Source organism: Akebia trifoliata, chromosome 3, assembly GCF_017979445.1.
Source record: "Akebia trifoliata isolate Shusen 1 chromosome 3, ASM1797944v1, whole genome shotgun sequence".
Classification (NCBI taxonomy): domain Eukaryota; kingdom Viridiplantae; phylum Streptophyta; class Magnoliopsida; order Ranunculales; family Lardizabalaceae; genus Akebia; species Akebia trifoliata.
Genome location: NC_141377.1, coordinates 41,352,637 through 41,375,641, shown reverse-complemented (window position 1 = coordinate 41,375,641; position 23,005 = coordinate 41,352,637). Strand labels below are relative to the sequence as shown.

General features: G+C 36.1%; 2 protein-coding genes across 3 annotated transcripts; one reads left to right on the top strand and one right to left on the bottom strand.

Annotated features, from left to right (window-relative positions):
* Positions 1-1,905: 1,905 nt before the first annotated feature.
* On the bottom strand, positions 1,906-7,201 carry LOC147407013 (F-box family protein). The gene is made up of 2 exons (XM_086435389.1): positions 6,032-7,201; positions 1,906-2,481 (listed from the first exon to the last, which is right to left on the bottom strand). The coding sequence occupies exons 1-2, from the start codon at positions 6,992-6,994 to the stop codon at positions 2,011-2,013; spliced, it is 1,434 nt and encodes a 477-aa protein (XP_086291515.1). The 5' UTR covers positions 6,995-7,201; the 3' UTR covers positions 1,906-2,010.
* A 4,711-nt stretch (positions 7,202-11,912) lies between these two features.
* On the top strand, positions 11,913-21,685 carry LOC147407012 (endoplasmic reticulum oxidoreductin-1-like). Of its 2 annotated transcripts, XM_086435388.1 has the most exons (10): positions 11,916-12,430; positions 13,362-13,493; positions 14,006-14,264; positions 14,693-14,803; positions 15,553-15,671; positions 16,034-16,138; positions 16,222-16,424; positions 17,337-17,460; positions 21,022-21,203; positions 21,342-21,685. In XM_086435388.1, coding segments are annotated over exons 1-10 (1,380 nt in total). In that variant the 5' UTR covers positions 11,916-12,286; the 3' UTR covers positions 21,343-21,685. The 2 variants fall into 2 exon arrangements, 1 of the variants encoding a protein (XP_086291514.1); XR_015176677.1 differs by lacking the exons at positions 21,022-21,203; positions 21,342-21,685 and adding an exon at positions 16,953-17,039 and having other exon boundaries at positions 11,913-12,430; positions 17,337-17,371.
* Positions 21,686-23,005: the final 1,320 nt, after the last annotated feature.

Genomic DNA, 23,005 nt, shown 5'->3' with positions numbered 1-23,005 from the left:
TTATTGAGATCAACATGTTGATCTTGATGATAAAAAATGTTAAACTCAGACTCTAAAATTATTGACATTGACAATAAAAATGTTAAACTCGATAAGAAAAAAATATTGAACCGGTATTAAAATTGTCGATATCGATAATAAAATTATTGACTCAACAATAAAACGTGTTAAGCTCAATACCGCAAATGTGATTCAGATTTTTTTCGTTTGTTCGACCTTGACATTGGATAGATCTTCTCAAAATATCCAAAATGTATATATTATAATTGTAAAACAAATATTTGAATCAAACCTTATAACAAAATCTTCAAAAATTTTAAAATTACAACTTTGATTGTCAATTTTTTTTTGTTACAAATCATCCAATTATGTCAAAAAATACATCTAAATGTTCAAAAATAGGAGTACATCATCTTCATTCATTATTCACTACTAAAAATCGTCAGAAATAGTTGGTATCTTCATGGAAAAACCTAGATATGTGAAGAAGAGGAGAAAAATAGATGTGGTTGAGGGACCGTTTACATATAAAATGTTTACTAAATCGACTATCAAGATAACACCCAAAATTCAGGGATTATTTAAGAAAGAAACCACTCCTACTGGTCCATTAAGTAATTTTCCTTGTGTGTCAAAAGGGTGAGAATGGAGAATTTTTTGTTCTTTATTGTTGAAGTGAGGGGCATTAAGAAAGAAAAAAGTTTACCAACCATACCATCAAACTACAAGCCAAAAGTAAACGGAGATTAAGAAAGAAGTCCGTTGGTGCAATAAGTAATGGGTTCGGCCCTGGAAACTCCTGAGAAAACAGATGATCTCAACAGTGTAAACATGATACTTATTTTGACAATAAATCTCAACAGTTGGATTTTATGTCTACACGGTAAGGATCATATGTTTTTTCCATGAGTCCCAACCCATAAGTAATTTTTTCTAGAAAATGTTACAAGGCAAATCCTTTCATTTAGGAATGTGCAATGATTTTCTAACTCAACTCCGACAGAATAACTCAACAATGTAGCATGTGCAAGAACCGTAGATTCATTCTATAATTGAGTGCTAAAGCCCATATGCAGTGTTTCATCCGTATCTGAAGGAAGTACTGACCATGGCAAGCATTGGTTCCTATTATAGTGGTAGAACAAGCCTGAGTTGAGTTACTTGTTTTACTTACTTAACTAATATGAGCTATGAGTTCTAGTACCAGAGGTAGCCTTAGTTATGAGTTCTTTCCCTCAGGATACACAACTGCACCTCTCCGTAAACATGTGTAGTTGTATATCCCAAGGGAAAGAATCTACGAATCTTGCACATGCCACGTTGTTGAGTTATTCTGTTAGATTGAATTAGAAAATCAGCACTCTTTAGGAATCCCGATGTCTCTCACACAGTTTAATTGAAAGTGTAATGATTTTCCAACTCAACTCTGACAGAATAACTCAAAATCTCAACGATGTGGCATGTTCAAGAACCGTAAATTTTTCCCTCAGGATACACAACTGCACATCCCCATAAACTTGAGTATCCCCAGGGAAAAAATCTACGGTTTTTGCACATTGCCGCATCAGTGAGTTTTTTAGTTATTCTGTCAGATTGGGATTGGAAATCAGCACTCTAACTGAAATGCCTTAATGGTTCAGTTACTGTTAAGGGATGAGAGTACACTATAGGACATGGGAGTAATCTTGTCTGAAATTTCTGTTTCCATTATTTTTTATAAGTGAAAGGTACTCTCATTTTTGAAGTTATAACAAAATTTCAGTTACTGTTAAATGGTTCCATTTTTGTTAAACAGGTGCATAATTGCATCATTACAACCCACGACCGATTATCGTGGCAACCTGGATTAAATGTCTTACGTACATGGTCCTGCTGCAACTTACTAATAATAAATGAACATTAACATTGAAAAAGTAAACTTATTGAGACGTAATATGCAACATCATAATGTATCAAATGACATAAATTTACCTACCAAATGACGTTTTGTACAATGCCTAGCTCGACGTATCAATTACAACTGTTTTCCACTGTATCAACAAGACAACCATTTAAAGCAATGTGCTTCAAGTCTACGATGAAATTGTTCCGGAGAAACCCAAACCCAAAGGTCCCATCCTTATACTGCCAAATCCTTCCCTCCACATGTCGAGGGTTGGAAGATCCCGTGAGGTCTGGGATTACCAGATCATAACTAGAATTGATGTTGAGAATGCGCAAAACTTCTTCATTCCCTATAATAGGAGGATGCCCATGAATATGATTTGGAGCAGAAAGTGGCCGGAGATGTATGCGACTGTCGTGCAAATATTCCTCTTCACAAGAGAATGGGGACTCGATAAACGTGGTGTTTGAGGTCCAAAAAACTGGGGAGTAACCGGAAAAAGGTTCAGATGCATCCCCAACTCTTCGGCAAACGATGCCCCCAATGTCATCATATGCAACGAGATAAAAATCCAACCTCATGTCATCACAGATACCCTGAGGTGGAAGCAAGAGAGACTTAGAGAGCATCGGAGACATCATCAAGTGTTTCTGTTTACCTACCTGCACTTCCCTACCTCCTCATCTCACTCATATCATGGGAAAATATTTATTCAAAATAAACGGAATTGGTAAAACAAGAAATACATAACTACGTCGGCATGATAAAGTTCATGGTAGAGTATAAAATAGCATATCTGTTGCCACCAACTCCTCAATCAAGGCACGGGATACTACTGGGATGGACCATAACCTAAAAAATCAATACAATTAAGCAATCTTAATTGTATTAAAAAAAACTCAGATGGAAACAATACACCAAAAAATTGGATCATGGTATCAGAGTGACTTCTCTAGGATATGGTCCATCTAAGAAATAGCATCTGGATCAAAACACTCCCGACTGACAAGTCAGCGGCCACTATAAAAAATAGGCCACTCTTCTGTTAACATAAAAACTAGGTCGAAAACTGGAGTCACCCATGTTCACGCAGAGGGACCAGAGATATCCATCCTTTAGATAATCAATGTGGAAATCCATGTATACAAGCAGAGTTGCAGTGTACATATATAGAAAGATAACAGTAACAAAACATCATCTGTACACTTATACAGAGCCACCACAATAATTTGCTTTGCATAAATGAGGCATTGAAAAGGATGTTTCTATCTACTTATCGGGAAAAAAAGGACGTTTCTATCCAAGCCTCTAGCTTTGGGCCTGGGGGTGTTTCTAGAATGCCACCTAATTGGTTGGACTTATGGATTGAGTTAGAAAAGAGGTCTCCAGAAATGGGTTCAAGCCTCTAGCTTAGCCCACCATTTTATAAACAAGTCGACCCACTTTTTGTTATGCAACCCTTCCACAACAAGATCAAGCTTTACAGTTTTGATACTCTAGTTCAAAGATAAATTCACGCTTTCATGCATAACCAGCAGCAGAGGAAGTCAAGCGAACTCGTGATTGGAGTATGGAATTTCAATGATTGATATTAATTCCAAAATTAAACGGCTCAAAATTGACAAGTGATACAATTGAATTTTAGCGGTGATGGCTGTTACAGTCAAGAAGGGCAAGAGTTGAACGCCAGCAGGAGCACAAAGAAATTGTAGAGTAGGTGCATTTAGTAGCTACCATTGACAATGTTAAGGTCGCGACTTGACAAAAATGATTGCTATTTTGGATCAAACAGCCTTCTCTATGATAAAAGTCAATCACTATTGCTATCGTTTGATGGATAAGATCAATGTTTTCAGGGGGCTTTGGAGCTTACGCCCTGAGACTCACCTCAAGGCAACGCTATCAAAAAGGCCTTGATTCTGGGGAAGCACATGCATTTTTGCACCTTTTAATTAAGGTATGGACTTTATAGGGAAATGTATTTTCTCTTCTTTTTTTTACTGTCCTTACATGATAGTTCTTACAGTTATAAAGTTGCCAATGTTATCACATTTAATTTACATAAAAGTCCATAAAAATTTAACACATCTTTTCTTTTAGTTATTATATCTATAAAGCCAAGTTACTTTGCAACTCTAGCAATTTGTCTCTTCTTTTTCTTCTAATACTTTTCTTTTCTTCCTCATGCCTGTTTTGTTTTTTTCTCTATGTTAAATCTACTTCTTCGCTACGGATACAATAAAATTTTAATTTGATTTTGATGAGTTTATAACTTGTATCTGGATTTTCAACTTTAAAACATGAAATTGTAAGTTGCCGTCATTTTTCTTTCTTTTTTGAGATTTCCCCCAGTTATATTCTTTACAAAGTGGAATGGAGAAACAAGATTCGTTTGGCCGATCCCAAAACTTTGGGATAAGGCTTTGAAGATGATGATTGTCTACCTAAAAAATGCATGTGCATAGAGCTTACACTTTGAGGCTTAAGCCTCAAGAATTTGAAAGTGAAACGCTTCGCCTCAAGGCTTAGTGTTACTCCTAGCATTGGCTTTTTAATGTCCTTTTTTTCCCATTCCATATGATGATTATGTTGATTTTATGAACCTGCCCCCTCCCCCCCCCCCCCCCCCCCCCCACAAAAAAAAAAAAAAATACATATATATATATAGATAGGGAAATGTTCAGCAACAAACATTTTGGCAAAACATTTTTCAAAACATGGGTTAGAGGTTTTGGAATGGGCTGATTTTTGGTGAGGATGATCTCTACGATGAGGAGATCATCATCACCAAAAATCAGCCCATTCCAAAACTTCTAACCCCATCAAAAATGGTATACAAAAAGTGGACGGTCCACGATTTTTCAACTTGTAAACATGGGGCTAGAAGTTTTGGAATGGGCTGATTTTTGGTGAGGATGATCTCCTCACCGTAGAGATCATCCTCACCAAAAATCAGCCCATTCCAAAACCTCTAACCCATGTTTTGAAAAATGTTTTGCCAAAATGTTTGTTGTTGAACGGGACCTATATATATATATGATAATGATAAATAAAATAAAAAACTCAGTATAATGTCTAAGGCTGAACAAGGTTATCAGCTTTGATAGAAATATACATACAGGGCTCACATGATGTGGATATGACATTTACTCTTTTATTGCTGAAAAACTGAGGTATATGGTCCTCTTAGAGCACCCAACTAATCCTCCGGGCATGTGCATCCCCACACCCACACCCACCAGGTAATTTCTGGGATAAATCCCTAAGGGTGGCCAATGAAGGGGCTTGAACTCAAGACCACTCCCTTTTGGGAGGGAGGCCTTGGCCATTGTGCCCAACACTCATTGGTTGACATTTGCTCTTCGCATGAAAGTATACGAAACAAAATGTCACCCATTTTGGAGTACCTGGGTGTGACATTATGACATCATGAGTTTTTGCCATGAATCTATTTTTGCAGAAAAGCAGATTGGCAACAACAATGTCACCGCTCGAGAATGTGCACGGAAGAACACTTGCACTACTCAAGAGAACAGTTACAAAGACCCTAACTTGTCAAAGTATTGAACCTGAAAAGATCACTTAGGGAAGCATGACGAGAGACGATGGAAGACAACTGATGGGGGTTGCTCATTTACAGTCAGGTTGCCTATTTCGCTGAAATTGATGATAAGAGGATCAAAATTCTAGCCTTAGAGAATTTTCTCTTAAGCTCACATTTGAAAGAACTTGTGCATGGTCCTCATTCTCATCAACTTAATCAAATGTAAAAAACTAGCACCCAGAGGCAAAGAAATGTTTGTGGTACTTATTTAAAAAAAAAAACGTTTGTGGTTCTCCCAACCAGACAGACTTTTCCAGTTGATCATAGATAAATGATGGCATTTTAATCCAAGTCTATCAAACTTAATTAAACCCATTATCCAGTTATGATGAATCTCTACTATCTTCCCCAAAGATTCGTTTTACAAAGATGATTTGTTAAATTGATTTATCCATAAGCAATCACAAAAATGTGAACAATCCTAGAGTTTCTTTCTTGGTATTGATCATTAACAACAAATTTGAAATATATTCTAATAAAATTAGCAAACGATGTATATATATAAATAAATATAAATCAATCACAGAAACTAAACCAATCACCTTCCAGAGTCCCTGCAAGGGACGTGAGGGTGTGGGAGCACAGTCGACGATCTTCACGAAATGTTCTGGTCCCCATTTCCACCTTCCTTGTCGTTCCCTCTCTCTCCTCCTCAGCCTCCTAGAAGCCCTATCTCCACCTGGGCTGGTCCTATTCGCAAAATACTGATAAATTTCCGACATCAATCGATCTGGAAGACTCCCCGGAGACGTACTATGCAATCCAATTACATCCTCCACCTCTCCCGAATCGTCTCCTCTCACGTCTGTAAAACTAGGGTTCCGCTTACACACAATCTTTCTTCCCTCAGGAGAATGAGAAGCAAAGCTGTAGTTTTCCTCCACAATTACATGATTCTTACCCATGAAACTAATACACACAGGAACCAATTCAGAATCCGAAACCCCCAACTCAGCTGCCTTGAAAAAATCCCAAGACGACTCGAACCGACAATCTGGATCAAGAAAATTTATAGGCTCTCCCAATTGAGACAGACCCATCCATAAAAATGGTGTCTTGGTAACACTATAATCACCTGATTTCGATGGTGAAACCCTAGAACCAGTAATGAAAGACGGACCCCATTCGAAGAACACCAAAGGAGGTGTGACGATACCGATACTTCCCTGCCCGCTTCGACGCCAAAAACCAATCAGATTCTCCCATCGATTGAGAGTGTTGTAGAGGAGTCTGAATTGGATCTGACCATTTCCCCATTTTCTGATTTGTGTTTTGGATCCAAATCTCCTGTTGCACATGGAAAACCAAAGCTTGCCGTCGGTTCGACAGAGAGATCCAAAACGTTTCGAAGTGCAGGAAAAGGAGGCGATTTCGGTTGGTGTCAAGAAAGAGAGGATACAGAGCTGAACGTCTTCAGGGAAATCTGAAAACGCAATTGAAGAAGATGATGATGATGATGAGGAGGAGGAGGAGAGAGTTTCTTCTAAGATGCTGAGAGTCGCCATTTTGGATCTTTGTTTCGAAGGAGAAAAAACCCAGATAGATAAGAAATCGAAGAAGTAGAAGACGAAGAGAATTATTCTTGGAGAAGGGGCAAATGATTTTTCTTCCCAATTTGTGATCAACGGAGAATCTAAGCCCTGCGTCCTTCGACAAATGAGAGACTTTTCTTTCCTTTCAGCTTTCAGCCTTTTCAAGTGTAATAATAATAAGTCCGACTAGCCTTATTATAAGAGTGAGGAAAAAAAGTTCCTACTAAGCCTCATCCACCAAAAGTAAAAAAAGGAACTCGAGATGCGCAAAAAATCCTCAAGATTTGTAAGAAACTTCAATGTCTTGATTACACATCTTGAGGTAGTTTTGACGGTGGATGAGGCTTACTAACACCTTTTCCCTCGCTATCATACTAAGGAAAGGGTTTCTCTAATAGTAATGTAGGTGTAATTGTCATTTTGTCTTTGACGAGAATCAAGTTTGTGTCGACTTGCAACTTGGGCAGACCAAACTAATGTTACCTGATTCGTGGGTTCACTAACGCTCATGTCTAATTTCGATTCACATTTCCTGGGTTGCCACTCGAGAATGAACTGGGTTAGTAGGGATAGAGAGATGAGGATATTTGAACTTTGAGGTAAAACCAGCAATTATATGAATATTATCTGGTATCCGATCAAAAAAAAAAAAATAGGGTATGGATTTGAAATCTGGGCTTTCGGATTCATATTGAAATTTAGAAACCCGATACATTCAAGTTCAAGTAGAGATCAAAAACCTAGGATTTTTTCTGCAAATCCATATTCTTCATCCTTTGTTATGTAACTAGTACGGATTTGTTTCAGTTATTGTTGATAAGAGTTGTGGGTTGAGTTGTGTTTACTAGTTGAGTTGGTTAGAATCATGGATTGAGTGGTGTTCAGTTGTTTGAATGAGTTAAGAAGTCATGGGAGAGTGTTGTATGCATTGAACTACTAAGAAGAATGGAAAGATAGTGAATTTGGTCTTCTAAATTTTTTTCTCTTCAAAAAGAAACATGAGATTAATCATCTTGACTTGGTCAAGGACGTCTAATCTGCCTTGAATCATATCACTTTTCTTATCTTTGTCATTTGATCTCACGGAAACGCATTGGGTACTGTAGGCATCAAATTTTTAAAGAGACCTACAACTATCCAAATTATCAAAAAACCCATAAAAATCAAAATTGGACTTACATATCTAAGTTCGAGGCATTGATTTGGACGAACCTATTATGGTTTGGATTTTTGAAGATAAAACCAACAATATAAATGAAAATCGAGTGATCCATAAATTAAGTATTAGGCCTTATACCTAAATAATGAGTTTGGTCCACCAAAATCCACAGAATCCTTTAAGATTAAAAAAATTTAAAAAAAAATAAAATTATAATCAAGGTATCCCTATAGACAATGGAATGGACCTGAGATTTACCTAGTCCATAAATCATGGTATTGTCCAAGGACTAGTCTTGGGGCACATGCAACATTTGCACATCACACGCACCAGGTAAGTGAGAGTGCGCCCTCGCGGGTAGCCCCTGAGGAATTAATACTTATATTAGGTATCGATCTCATGACCTATGGACATTAATCGCTTATCGATATGAAATTGCCATTGAGCCAACCCCTTGAGGTTAACAATCCATAGAATCCTTAAAATTGGAACTAGACAAACTAAATTTTAGACCAACTAATCAAAACCCATTAAGTCAGAGCATAGCTGGAAGATTAAATTATCTTAAATTTATAAGTACCAAAGTCTCCTTCATTTGGAGGGGACTTTGATCACTTTCTCTCAAAAGACGGAAGTTTTCCCTCTAAAAAAAAAGAAGCTCTCAAATCCTCCTCTAGAGACAAAGTAAAATTCTTTAAGAGAGACTCGAATTCCGATTAAAGAGAAGATCAAATTTAAAATCCTTCTCTAGAAGTTAAGAAATCATGTTCAATTAATCAAATACGAAGTCCAGATAAAAGAAATTCAGACAAAGACATTACAAAATGTCAAACACAATAAAATCACCATCAAAGTAGTCTTCTCAGCATATTAAGTGTGAAATCCGAAGAGAAGAAAAACTACACACACTATTTTTGTATTTGACTATTAATCATAGGAAAACATTTTGTTAACATAAGTGTACTGAGATATGTATCTCCATTTTCATTAAATCAATAAAATCTATTTAGAATCTTATCTCATGCATCTTGAGGTAGATCATAAAATTTGTTGTCGACAGGTACATAACAATCGGTATCAGAGTCGGCACCATCGGATCATTTGATAACACATATCACCATCACCAATCTTCATCACCCTACAATCACCTAATCAAATCGCCCTTGATAACAAATTTGCACCGTTACATCAACTCTTCCGTAAAGCTATTTTCCAATAAGATCTTTAAGCACAACCCATCATTGGTTGTACTCCTTTGTGGAACTGCTCTACATTAGGGTTTTATTTCGCTAAAACCCCCATCTGGTCCTTGGACTTTTGGACGAAGGTTGAAAGACACCTGTCTTTAACGTTGAGTTACTCATATGCCATACTACCAAAATTCCCTTGACCCACATGTTTTACTCTATTACCCTAAGCCAACTTTAACTTCATGAATGTAGTACCCATTGAGAATCCACTAGTTATCCTAACTCAATACCCAACTAAAGCCCAAGCCTAGTTTAACATTAGGAAAACAAGTCTGAGGTGGGATGTCCACATAATCATAGATGTGTTTCCTTGCGATACGAGTAAAAATCATCTACGATTATGTATGCATGTCCACATCAGAATTGTGAGAATCACAATAAATACTGTGTCACCCCATCACGACTCTTAACATTATCCTACCCATTTGTACAACAAACCCCCCAATCTATTTGTTGACTATATCCTGCTCATTTCAGCACTTTCAAATTCCAATCGTTCGAATTATGTAAGACCCTCCCTTAGGCAGTCTAAAAAAAAGGACAAAGAAGAGCAATGTCTTGAATGAAACAATAAGGTCAATGAAGGTTGACTTGATGTATTGTTGTCATCATAATGAGAGTATGATCTAAACCCAGGAAGCTATGAGCCACACAATTGATTGAATTTCGGACATACGGTCATAAAGTTCCGCAGATATTCTTCCCAATGGCGATCATCAATTTCAAGAGCTTTCACCTAAAATGAATAATTCTGGACATCAATGCTGTTGATATCATCAACAATCAAGAATTTTCTCTTGGCCATCCTATAATCAAAGATAGTTAATGAGGCTGATATCTTATTTTCCATGGCGGGACAATGTGTCCATCCAATTGTGAGGGGAAAGAAAGGACACGTATATACATATATGAATCTTATGTAAATTATAAAAGTAAACGTTATGCCTTGATTGGGGTTTTCGAGAAGTTAGTAATTGTATATAGTTCGAGCCAAATACTCACAACTACTCTACTTGTAGAATCGATTGATTCTAGTTCTAATCAATTACTTAGATCCACCTCTAATCCATTCCATAAAACGAAGGTAGAATGGGGGGTTTTGTCCTATTCAAGGTGGACAATGGAATCCCTTTTTATCTCTTTTCCAATCATGTAGTGTGGCGATAAAATTGTCGTTATATCAAAATGAATGACTTGGAAAAAGAAAAAAATAAAAAGAGGGAGTTTCCAACAAGCCTTACTAAAGGTCCTTACGACCATGTTGTGGGATCCAAAAACATGATTAGATGCTCCGATGATAAAATTCTATCAATTTTGAAAAATAATTTTTTTTTTAAATTTATTTTTACCGTTAAATTTTAATTTTAAATTTGGATGTTTTTCTTGTCTCACTTTCATTTGGATTAGGTATTATCTCGTTTTTTCACTTCTCTTTTAAAAGGGCGGACCTTCAATATCTTTTCTCTAAAAAAAAATTATCATTGGACTATTTTTCATTTTTTTATTGGTATTTGGAGAGAGAGAAGCAACGTGATCTTCCAGAACAAGGTAAGTATGTCCCAAACCGTGATATTGGAGATTTTGGGCCTTTTATACTTATGGTCCAAGTTGAACAAGGATTTTTTGGATATCTGCTTTTAGGATTTTGTGTGTTAGATGGGATATTATTTGTAACATTTAGTTTTTGTTGTGTTGTTACTTTTGTTGGTTATTTCTTTTCTTTCCCTCGTATTGGGGTTATCTCAACCTCCTCTTCTTTTTCTTTTTTATCAGTGCAATCTTTACACTTACAAAAACAAAACAAAAAAAAAAGTTCAATAACCATTCATTTTCAAAAGCTTGGATTAAACTCAAAAGAAATTGATTCTTGAAATTGTTTATATTCTCTTTTTAGAATCTGAGGCCCTTCTTGGTATATTATACATTGCAAATGGTTTGCGATTAATGATTTACCATTGCTTGGTAATTAATCTTTGGAAAATCCCTTGCGAATCTTTATGGTAATTGGTTGATTTTGCAATAAAAAATTTTATTGTAATTTTGAAAATGATTTATGATATTTATGTACTACAAATCATTTGCTAATATTTCTTAAGAATTTAAGTGATCCATGCAAATTACTTGCATTGTGTAACCAAGCACCAAGCACCAGTAAATTTAATTTTAAAAAATTATTTGCATTTACAAATGATTTGCAATATACCTAATAGGGCTTGAGATCTCTGATATCATGATTTGATCAAGGTAATCTATTTGAGCAAAACAACTCTTAGTAAGACTTAAAATCTTATCATGTTAGTAGGTAAAATGTTTTCAAGCCTCAATAAGTAAGGAAAAAGACCTTACTAAGATTCATCCACCGTGAAAACAAAACTTCGAGAACCTCGAGATTCATTGTTAATCTCGAAGTTTTGTAACGCTATATGAGTGGGGACCTTTTTTCCTTACAAACGTTTGTACCACAGCGTCACGGAGTCACAGGTGTTCGTTCCCACAATCAAGTAGGTGTGACACGGTTAAACTCTTTCTGCGACTGCGTGACACGTGCGGAGCATATCATTAATCATTGAACTTGACTCTGATTAACATCCCCAAAAATGCTACGTGGAGATATTGCATGGATTTATATGTTTCTTAAGCTCCGACAAGGAAAGAAGTGTCTCTCTCTCTCTATCTCTCTTTATCAAATTTCTTCGATTTGAAGATCACACCTGCCTTTACTATGAATGCGAAAAGCTTTTCAGTATCATCTTTCAATTTAGGGTTTGTGTGCATTTGGTGATTGTTTTTCTTTTACAAGATTCTTAGATTTCCACGGTTTTGGAAGAGGAGTTGTTGTTGTTATTTAGATTGGTGATGGTGAAAGTGGAGAACGAAAGGAAGAGATGGGGATGGGCTGTGGGTGCTCTCCTCGCTATCTTCATTGCTACAGCATCGATGCCCAGAAACGCTTCAAAAATCTCTCTTTTAATGCAAAACAAGAAGCCCTGCGAGTGTGCGGTATTTCCTTGCATTTCCCCAATTTTCTGTTTTTTTTTTTTGGCTTTTGTTTGGTATTATTGTTAGTGGAGTTAATTAAATTTTCTGAATTGCAACAGCAATGCCCATCACTCTCAATTTTTTTGTAAATTTTTAGGAGATTTTTTGCCTTCCAATATTTTTGTAAATATAGCTATCTGAATCTGAATTACGTTGGTTAATTTGGTAGGGAGATTTAGGGTATTTTGGGATTCAAGGAGGTGATTTTTAGAAGAAAAAGAAACTTTCTTGCGCAATCACTTTCCGGGTATTATAAATTATAAAAACTCAAGGTATCACTAGAATAGAACACTGAATTGCGAGGACATTGGAATTCGTTTCTTGAATTTGGAGTCCACTCGTTGTTTCATGAAACAAGTTCAAATTCTAAGATCTAAAGGTCTGTTTAGATCGCTATTTTTGTTCCAAAAAGTTTTTTTTTTTTAAATGATTTTTTAGCATACATATATTTGGCTTTTGTTTTCTGTTTTGAGGATGTAGATAATGAAGACAATGAAGAGGAAGCTAGAAAATGACGTTGAACGAAGTTATAGAAAAAGACCTGAAGGCATATGTCATGACAGAAAATATAGCTCTATATAGGTTTTGAAGGTGAAATAGGCATTTTGCTGTATTTGGTGATTAGAATGATGATTTTTAGAACATTGGGTGGGTTGAATTGTTCATTAATCAGGACAAGAGATTTGTATTTTTTTTTTTAATATTGTTATTTTAATCTTCTTCTTTTTTTTAGGGAAGGGGGGGGGGGGGTATATTTTATCTTTCTTAGAACGCGGACAGCATTCAATAAATTAAGAATCTAAATTCATGTACTTTATTATCAACATGAAAGTGAATTGTGAATTGCTTCTATCTTCTTACCATTTTTGTTTTTTTAACTTGAATTGTGAAGGATTCACATCAATACATTGGCATTGTGGAGGATTGTTGTTGCGATTATAAGACTGTAGACAGTCTTAATGAGGAAGTGTTGCATCTGTTGCTCCAAGAGCTTGCTAGGACTCCATTCTTCCGATATTTCAAGGTATGTTATGATCTATTGACTAGAAGCACAACTTTTGTTTGATCAACTGTTATTTGGTCTTTCTATTGTGTTATTCGATTACTTGTTTTTGCTACTTCATTTCATTTTGAGGACGAGTTGGTGATCTGACTCTTGCTTCTTTTTTTTCCCTTTCTCTCCACTCTTGGGAGGTTCAAAGGCTCTTAATTGTTCTTTGGATTCATTTGTTCATGCATTGTGGAGACAGCATCACTGTTGCTATATTTTTTTTCATCAAAGATGAAATGTAACTTGTTAAGAAATGGTTTGTACTTAAGTTGTTCTATTTATGGACATTATTATAAAATCTTATGGTTCAGCGTTATATTTTATTTTTGGTAGAATTGCTCAACAATAAAAGAAGTTTTTAGAATTCAAACCTAGAGATTTATTATTATTCTAGAATTCCACATCAATTTCTTGATCATGTTAAACTGATATTGTGATGTACTATCTGATTTATGGGAAGATTGTTTGATTGATTTCTATTTTAGGTTAAGCTGTGGTGTGACTGCCCTTTTTGGCCCGATGATGGTATGTGTCGTCTGCGGGATTGCAGTGTCTGTGAATGCCCGGAAAATGAGTTCCCTGAGCCATTTAGGAAGCCCATCAGTCGTGGGCTTTCATACGATGATTTAGTATGTCAGGAGGGAAAGCCACAGGCTACTGTTGATCGTACTCTTGATAGCAAAGCTTTCAAAGGCTGGATAGAAATAGACAATCCATGGACAAATGACGATGAAACTGATAATGGTATGTCCCACTATTTCTGTTGTTCCATGCTGTAGTGTTTCTTCTTAATTTATGCCGCCTTAAGGAAACTTGAGGTGCCGGTGATTAGGAGTTAGGATCTGGGCAGATGCAGTGTTTATGAATTTAATCAGTGAAGGATGCCCTTATCACCTTTGCTGAAATTTCAAAGTCAGTAGGATTTTTTCCTTATTATTATTATTATTTTTTTTTACATTTGTAAATATGTCAATCCTTTTGGCCACCCTTGAGATTCATCCAAAGAGTGCTTTGAACAGTGTCAGATTCACAAGCATGTTCCTCGGGGTCAATGTCAATGACATCCCCTTCATTTGTCATTCTAAGTTTGGGTTCTGCATCGTTCTAGATGAGTGTCTGTAGCCTCAATCTTGACAATGTGAACAACATTGATAGACCATTTTCTTTTGCAGCCGAGATGACATATGTAAATCTTCAACTGAATCCCGAGCGTTACACTGGATATGTTGGCCCATCAGCTAGAAGGATATGGGATGCTATTTACTCAGAGAATTGTCCAAATTGTGAGTTATTCCTTTGTGTTGGATATTCTTAAGTTTTCTTCTTTAGGTCTGAATGTTTGATTGTGGATTCATTTTGTTGTTTTTTATGTCATTCAATTGAAAGATGGTCCTCACAACCCTGATCAAATCTTCATTCTGTTATGGCAACCCTGTATCCAATACATGCATCTCATCCTTCAATGAAATGTTATATCTCATTAATATCCATACCTGATAGAACTTTTCAACCACCGTAGTTGTGTTATAATCAAACCTTTTATGATTTCTATATACTTCATTGAATACAAACTATAGATAATGCAATGCAGATTTATCATTAAAATACCCCCTTATTGAATATCCCCTATTGAAGTAAGAACTTAAATACTACATTTTATTTTATATTGGATCACATTCATCTGCTCAAAGCATCTGTAGCAAACCACAATACCTCCTTTAGTAATCTCTCATTTGAGAGAGGGAGTCTACTCCCACACCAAATACTTTACAGTTGTTCTCATATGGAATCAAGAAAACTCCATATCGGTCCTTCACTTTAGTAGCTAATATTGGTTTAGTCAAAAACTTGTTAAATCACAGGCAACAAAACCCAGTTTTGGTTTAACTATGAATATGTTTTTTTTCCTGTTATGATTGTGACTTTTGAAAGTGGTTTCTATTTCTTTGCTATTAAGGTTTGAGAACCCCATTGAGTTTGACTCGTTTCTGTTGCGAAAGAACTTTTTGTTGAGATTCAGCCTACCATGCAGATTCATCTGGAGAGTTTTGTCAAGAGAAAAAAGTGTTGTACAAGTTGATATCTGGACTTCACTCCTCCATTTCAATCCACATAGCTGCTGATTACCTCCTTGATGAAGCTGCCAACTTGGTATCATTCTAGTTCATACCATTAAGCACTCTGTTTATTTTTATAAGGGAATTGTTCTTTTCATTTTTGTGGTGCCGGGGGGGAGTGGTCAACATGGAGCCCTTGTTCATCTTAGATTGTCATAGCTTGAAAATCATATTGATCAAGCATGATTAATTTCCCTGATCTGGTCAAATGATATCTATGTAAGACAGTTTAGATAGTTGAACTGGTACAATTTATGGCTGTTCCAACTATTTACAGTCTGAATTGATGCTCAGGTGGGGCATAATTCCACTTTGGCTCCATAAGTTAGCCCTTCTAAAGTTTGTACAACTTGGATAACTAATGTAGTATTTCATACTCGTGCGTTTGAATTTCAGTGGGGTCAAAATCTTAAATTGATGTATGATCGTGTGCTAAGATACCCAGATCGTGTTGGAAACTTGTATTTCACATTTCTCTTTGTTCTTCGAGCTGTGACAAAGGTGACTATCAAGTTTGCTCCCTTGTTTTGAAGACCTGCAAATGTTTTTCTTGATGGCATCATTCTCATCAATGTTTGTTTCAGGCGGCAAATTATTTGGAACAGGCCGAGTATGAGACTGGTAACCCTGCCGAAGACCTGAAAACAGAGTCCTTGATAAAACAAATTCTCTACAATCCCAAATTACAAGTTGCATGTCCACTCCCATTTGATGAAGCAAAGTTATGGCAAGGCCAAAGTGGGCCTGAGCTGAAGCAGCAGATTCAAAAACAATTTAAAAACATCAGGTTATCTCCTAATTCACTCAATAACTCCCTCTCTTCTTTTTATTCTATGAGTGGGTGGGGGTGCGTGTTTGTGTGCTTGCATTTGTGGAGGTGGGTTGAGAAAGACCTCATGTTCGTGAGTTCTTTTGCTTTAATCTCTCTGTGCAGCAGTGCGTATGTTTTCAAAATACAAGTTGTTCTCTCTGTGCCACTCTTTTTCCACTATTATCATTTTCTCAGCCAGAGAAGCTAATACAATACTCAATATAAAGTTAAATATATTTTTTTATATGCTTAAGTGTGAAGCAGTGTTTTGATCCCAATTCCCTGGTCTATGGTATTACTACTCAAAGACTTTGCCACTTCACTGAGGTGGCTCCTTTGTTAAATATAGAATTTTAGTTTTGATATTAATTGTAAGTGGATTCCTTTATGCATATTCCTTTAAGAAATGTCTGTCCTACTTTTCCTTTCTTTCTTATCAGCTCATTCTGAACTATACACCCATGCAAACATGTAATTGTTTTTATTTTTATTTTTATGGGTAAGCTGGACTTGAACCCACAACCTCAAAGTTGTTTTGCAATGTGTCAAACCAACTGAGCTATGGGTGTAAGCCCCTGCACATATGCAATTGTAAGTTAACTCGTTTTCATGAAATAATTAGCCCTATCTTTTTTTAGTAAGTAGCGAAGAACTTGCTTTGTGTGTGTGTCTGCGTGCATGAACTTATTTTTCTTCATGATAATCTTTCTTTCTCACTATTATTATTTTTCTAATGAGGGAAGAGAAAATGTACAAGGTTTAATATACAGATGTATACAACTTTAGTTCTGGTATTAATTCTAAGTAAAATCCTTTATGCAAATCACTTTGAGAAAAATGCTTACAATGACTTCGTTTTCTTTGACTAAATCCATCAACATATCGCAGTGCATTAATGGACTGTGTTGGGTGTGAGAAGTGTCGACTTTGGGGAAAGCTTCAAGTTCTTGGTCTTGGCACTGCATTGAAGATCCTTTTTTCTGTTGACGGCCAAGATAATTTGGATCTGCCTGTAAGTTTCCTTGTCCCAGGACTAGTTCCTAAATTTTATTTATATTTTTTTGGTGAGGGAAACATTTTTTTTTCCTTTTCTTTTTCTATTGTGTGCTTGGGTTTAACTGGACCTCTGCCTGCCATATAAGAATTAGCATAAATTTAGATGATGCATAATTTGCAGCCCGAGTATCATCAATCTTTTGGTTGGGACAGCTCTGGGTAAGGATACAAATCTCTCTAGCTTGATACAGAGTCCAATTAATTGGCAGCCCTATTCTCTTCCCTCCATATATGAAAAACATAACAATATGAACTCATGAGTCACGAGCACAGTCAATACATTTGTTAGAGAAGCCTAGCTTGCCATGGACAATAGACACTTAATTTACTCAACCATTTTGGTTTTCATCTATCGTTTGTAGAGAGGTTATATGATTTTTAGTGTATATTGACTTATCTAAATACATTCTTTCTATGTGACGTACTTGATATGAACTAAAATATTTTATCTGGGCAATCTGAAGTATTTATTTGAAAAAAAGAAAGAAAAGAACTAGAGTATTTTAAGAATTTATTCTTCTACAGAGGAATAAAATTATATGGACATGTTGATGTTCTATGTTTGTGAGGGAGGTGGGTCTAACACTTCATTCCAGTGTTGAACATAGACACTTGTGCCCATGTCTTTGTTACATAGTATATCAGCTACAAAAAGGACAAAATGGTTGTCTAAGGTGGAGGGAGGAGATACGTCATACCTTACATTGGCATAATTGCTAAGAAAAGGAAAACATGGTCATCTGACCTTTGGGGTGGGGAGGGAGGATGACGCTTCATACCGATTTCAAACAATGACTCATATATCATACCGATTTCTAACAATGAAACACATGTTGATGTTTTTGTTACATGGTATATCATCTAGTAGAAGGACAAAAGGGCTGTTTGAAAGAAGAGGGAAGGGAGGGAGAAGTTCGAGGGAGTTCAGGTTTTCTAAAATTTCTCCATGACCGAAACAAATAGGTAGGGAGTTATTGTATGAGATCAAATCCTAAAATTTCTCCATGATCAAAACATATGGATAGGGAATTAGTAGATGAAAGGGAGGGACGGAAAGAGTTTCTAGAGTTGAGTAGGTTCATTGATCAAACCCTAAATTTTCTTGCTTGGAATATATATAATATATATTTTGGGTGGGGGTGGGGGGGGGGGGGGGGTAATAGGGCTTCTCAATAGAACAATTGGACTTCAAATCTGATCTGATATCCCAAAAGGATTCATTCAATATGGTGGTATCTCAGACTGGTTTTGAACCAACCTTCTTGATCCAATCATAGATAAGAAATTATATATATATATAGGGGAATGCTAAAATCCAAGACCTTATGGGGACGTTAGCATTCTCCAACTCTTTATTTTTTCAATAATACCCCTATTCTTTTTGTCTTTTAGTGAAAATAAATAGGGGTATGTTGGTCTTTTACACAATAAATGCTTGTTTGTATTGATTGCCAAATCATTTATTGCAACAAGACATTTAATTCTAAAGATTAAATACCCTTAGCATTTATTATGAAAGAGACAAGTATTAATTACATAATTAAGTATTTATTATGTAAAAAGATTAATATACCCTTGTCTTTTTCACTAAAAGATAAAACGAGGAGAGGTATAATTGGAAAAAAAGTGTTGAACAATGCTAACATCCCCATGAGGTCTTGGACGTTAGCATTCTTCATATATATATATATATATATATATATATATATATATATAGGGTAGCGTTCGGAGACCCTAAAGAGAGTCAAACATTTTTTAAATGTATTGGTTAGAACTTTCAAAATGGGCTGATTTTTTGTGAGGATAATCTCTATCATGAGCAGATCACCCTCACCAAAAATCAGCCCATTCCTAAACTTCTAACCCCATCAACAGTGGTTTACAAAAATCGGATGGTCCACGATTCTTCAACTTGTAAAGTAGGCTTAGAAGTTTCAGAATGAGCTGGTTTTTGGTAAGGATGATCTCTTCACCATAGAGATCATTCTCACAAAAAATCAGCTCATTCCAAAGCTTCTAACCCCTATTTTGAAAAATGTTTGGAACAATATTTGGCTCTCTTTAGGGCCTCTGAACGCTACCCATGTATATGTTGGTGGGCGTCATGTGCATTTGTACATAATTTACAAAAAGTTTTGTTTGTGCTGATAGTTAATTTAAATTTGTTGTTCTAAAGATTTCAGATAGTTGCAGAGCTTTATGAGTTGTGTGATTTAATATAGACAGAGGTTTGTAGCTTGGGTAACGAAGCCTGTCTTTTGAATCCTGGGTATTATCATTGTAATCATCACCATCATAGAAGCCTTATCCCAAAGATTTGGGGTCGGTTCAGGTATTATATATACAATAGTTGTAAAATAAGAGTATATTATGTGTAAACATATTACATATATCTATAAAATTATCATCAAATCCTTATCTCTTTAGGGCCACAATTCTTTCAAAAACCATCTTCCGTTAATTCGTTCACTTTTGATCTGGTCCAATTGTCATTGGATGAGATTGGATTTTGAGCAAGATGCTGAGGTCAGATAAGGATCCGATCGTGTCAGAGACAGTCCTAATCTCAGTATTGTTGGATACTTCTAGATCGACCCCAACCCGATCTGAACTAACCCAATCTATGGCCCTAGAAAGTAGAATGGAACTTAGTTTCAAAAGTTTTATTAGTTTAATGAATCAAAACCCTAAAATTTGGCCATTACGGAACAGTTTTATAGGGAGTTATTGGGTCTCCTTCTCTCAACCCTTGAGAGTTTTTGAAATACTTCGAAGGGCTGCCATTCAACAGAATTGAAAAACCTCAGAGCAGATGATCTGCACTTGATCCAATCAGTCATAATATATGGGAACCCAAACTTATAAAATAATTTGAAGTATCAATTCCCATCTTAGGGATTTTGAGTTTTTGAATGTTGATCTCCCCTGCCCTGAGAGTTCCAGTTTTTGTTCTGAAACTTTTTACGACTTTCCAGATCATGGACCAAAAGGACATCTTAGTTATATTTCTGCTTCAATATAGGAAAATTGGCAGGTGTTTACCGGTCACCCGCAACATTTGGGAGAATCTTGGACATGATTATGAGCTTTTCATTATTACATTTTTTACTGAATTAAAATGATGAAAATTGAGTTCTCTTTTGAGAAAAGCCTCTAGGACCAAAAGAAACATTTTTAGCCTTGGTGTTATTATTCCCTATAGTTTCCAAAACCTTTGAAGAACATTAGTTAAACCTTTTGGGTTCTATTACTTCCTTAACCTTTGGTTGTGAACTGGGTCTTCATCTCTAATATCTCTAGACAAATTTGGGAGGATCCACTATATTTTTGAAATGGTTTCCAACCAAATTATTTATCTCCTGATCAAAGTTTGCTGGTTATTTTGATTTGGCTGAGATTTAATGTACTCAGTAATTATCAAATTTGAATGGTAAAAATTATGTTTGCCTTGGTACTTTCAATAGCTAATATAAAATTCTTTTACACAGCATTGAAAATACGCTTGTTAATCTTGCAGCTGCAGCTGCAAAGAAATGAAGTGATTGCGTTGTTGAACCTTCTCAATCGACTATCAGAATCTGTCAAATTGGTCCATGAAATGGGCCCCTCAGCCGAGAAGTTCATTGAAGGACAAGTTCCTACACATACTGGCCAAAGCAACATGTGGCAAAAAATATGGAGTCTTGTTGTTCGGCCTTAGTAATATATTTTCTTATTATTACATGACATTTATCCATTAATTGCATTAACCGTCCCTTCGGTAACACTAGTTACCAGAGTTAAGTGACAAGGTGAGATGTAATTTTATTTATTTATAATTTTTTTATATACTTGCAGGTGAGAGTGTACACACACCAAATAACAGCTTTTCAAATGATCTGACATCAATTTTGAAAGAGTAGCAGTACTGGGAGTAACCCAGGTAAGGGTGATTAATGGGAGATTGGAAAATGCAGTTCACCTTTTGGAAAAAAAAAATGCATTTTTCATTAAAGGTGTACATACAAATACACGAGGAGTAAAGGTAAAGAGTTTCAAAGGATGTAAAATGTAATGGTTTGTAGTTTGAGAGAGAGGAACAATATTATGTAATGGTTTGTAGTTTCAGAGAAGAACCATATTGTGCCAAGAGCGTCAATAACCTTTCAAAGATCCCAATAAAAAGTTTTGAATACTAGACATTTGATGTTTGTAAAAGTATTTGAGTCATGCTAGAGTGACCTCAGCGGGGTACACCTTGACATGGTGGTGTGCGCATGTCTGTAGATGCATTTTACTTGTATCTCGGAGAAATGCATCTATGGGAATGCGCGCCCCACCACGTCAAGATGTCCCCCACTGAGGTCACTCCAGCATTAATCATATTATTAATTAAGCCAATTTGTCTCCAAAGGCATTTGGAATGGGAGCAATAATAATGGCATTCTTAATTTAAACTACATACAGTCAACCATTTCCTGTCTTACCTTCTGAAACCACCATCACCTTTTTTCTGGGGTGAAGACTCTAAATGTCAGAAATGCATTTTGGGCATTTGCTTCCTCTTTCTATGGAGCTTGGTACTTGGACAATCACCCAAAAAGAAACAATAATATATAGATAACAACACAGATTCTCAAAGGTGAGAACCTCCAGCACCATAAATTTCAATCATTCCAAGCATTAACCTAAGCTAAGTGTGAATTATGAAGGGTGAACTTGTTAGTGCAAACTTGATAATGAGGAGAACCTAACTCCTAGATCGGGTTGTATAGCGGACCATATTCTTGCAAAATGTCTTGAATTGTTTCTGCAGAAAAAAAGGGTCAAAGATTTCTCATGAAAAGTTACTAAACGGCACGTCCAATAATACTTTATGGATTGACTCACTGCAAGTAGAAACCTAAAAGATGGCTTAGGGGTTTAGAAACAAGGATAGATCTATGAATAATGCTGGAGTGACCTCAAAATGCTTTTTCACTTGCAATCACATCAGGATGTGTGATGTGAGCTACAATCTTGAGGTCACTGCGGCACGATTCTATATCTATTGGTGGTCTACTTTCTTTTAAGAAGTTGGATGTTTGCTTTTAAGATTTTTGTTATTTTAGTTGAAGACAATTGCTATGGCGTGGGTGAAGTAATCGTTTTTTGAGGCATAATTGATCTTATCTGGCTGCTTAGTCTTGTCATCTACTCCGCTCACACCCCATGACCCAATGTCATTTCTCAAACCTCATTCCTCCACATGTTAATACAAAGGCACTCAACAATTTTGAAGGTTGGCCTTTCCGAACTTTTTGATCATGCCACACGCTAATCTTACCAATCCATACGTATAACCATCATTTATTTCACTAATGATAATTTATCTGCCGTTATAGTCGGCTTACAATCAACTTGCTGCAGATGGTAATCATCACCTAGAGAGTATCCCAAATCCGGACTCCTTGGAACTTTGTTCAAGTAGACTTTATTCTCAGATTTCAGACACTAATTCTAGCTCTCAAATTTTACTTTTA

Bases quoted from the DNA above. Each gene is read 5' to 3' on its own strand.
- LOC147407012 (XM_086435388.1), top strand. From the start codon at position 12,287: ATGGTGAAAGTGGAGAACGAAAGGAAGAGATGGGGATGGGCTGTGGGT. The intron at 14,804-15,552 runs GTGAGTTATTCC...CCTACCATGCAG, and splicing joins CTCAGAGAATTGTCCAAATT to ATTCATCTGGAGAGTTTTGT. The intron at 15,672-16,033 runs GTATCATTCTAG...TTTGAATTTCAG, and splicing joins TTGATGAAGCTGCCAACTTG to TGGGGTCAAAATCTTAAATT.
- LOC147407013 (XM_086435389.1), bottom strand. From the start codon at position 6,994: ATGGCGACTCTCAGCATCTTAGAAGAAACTCTCTCCTCCTCCTCCTCA. The intron at 2,482-6,031 runs GTGATTGGTTTA...CTTCCACCTCAG, and splicing joins CCTTGCAGGGACTCTGGAAG to GGTATCTGTGATGACATGAG.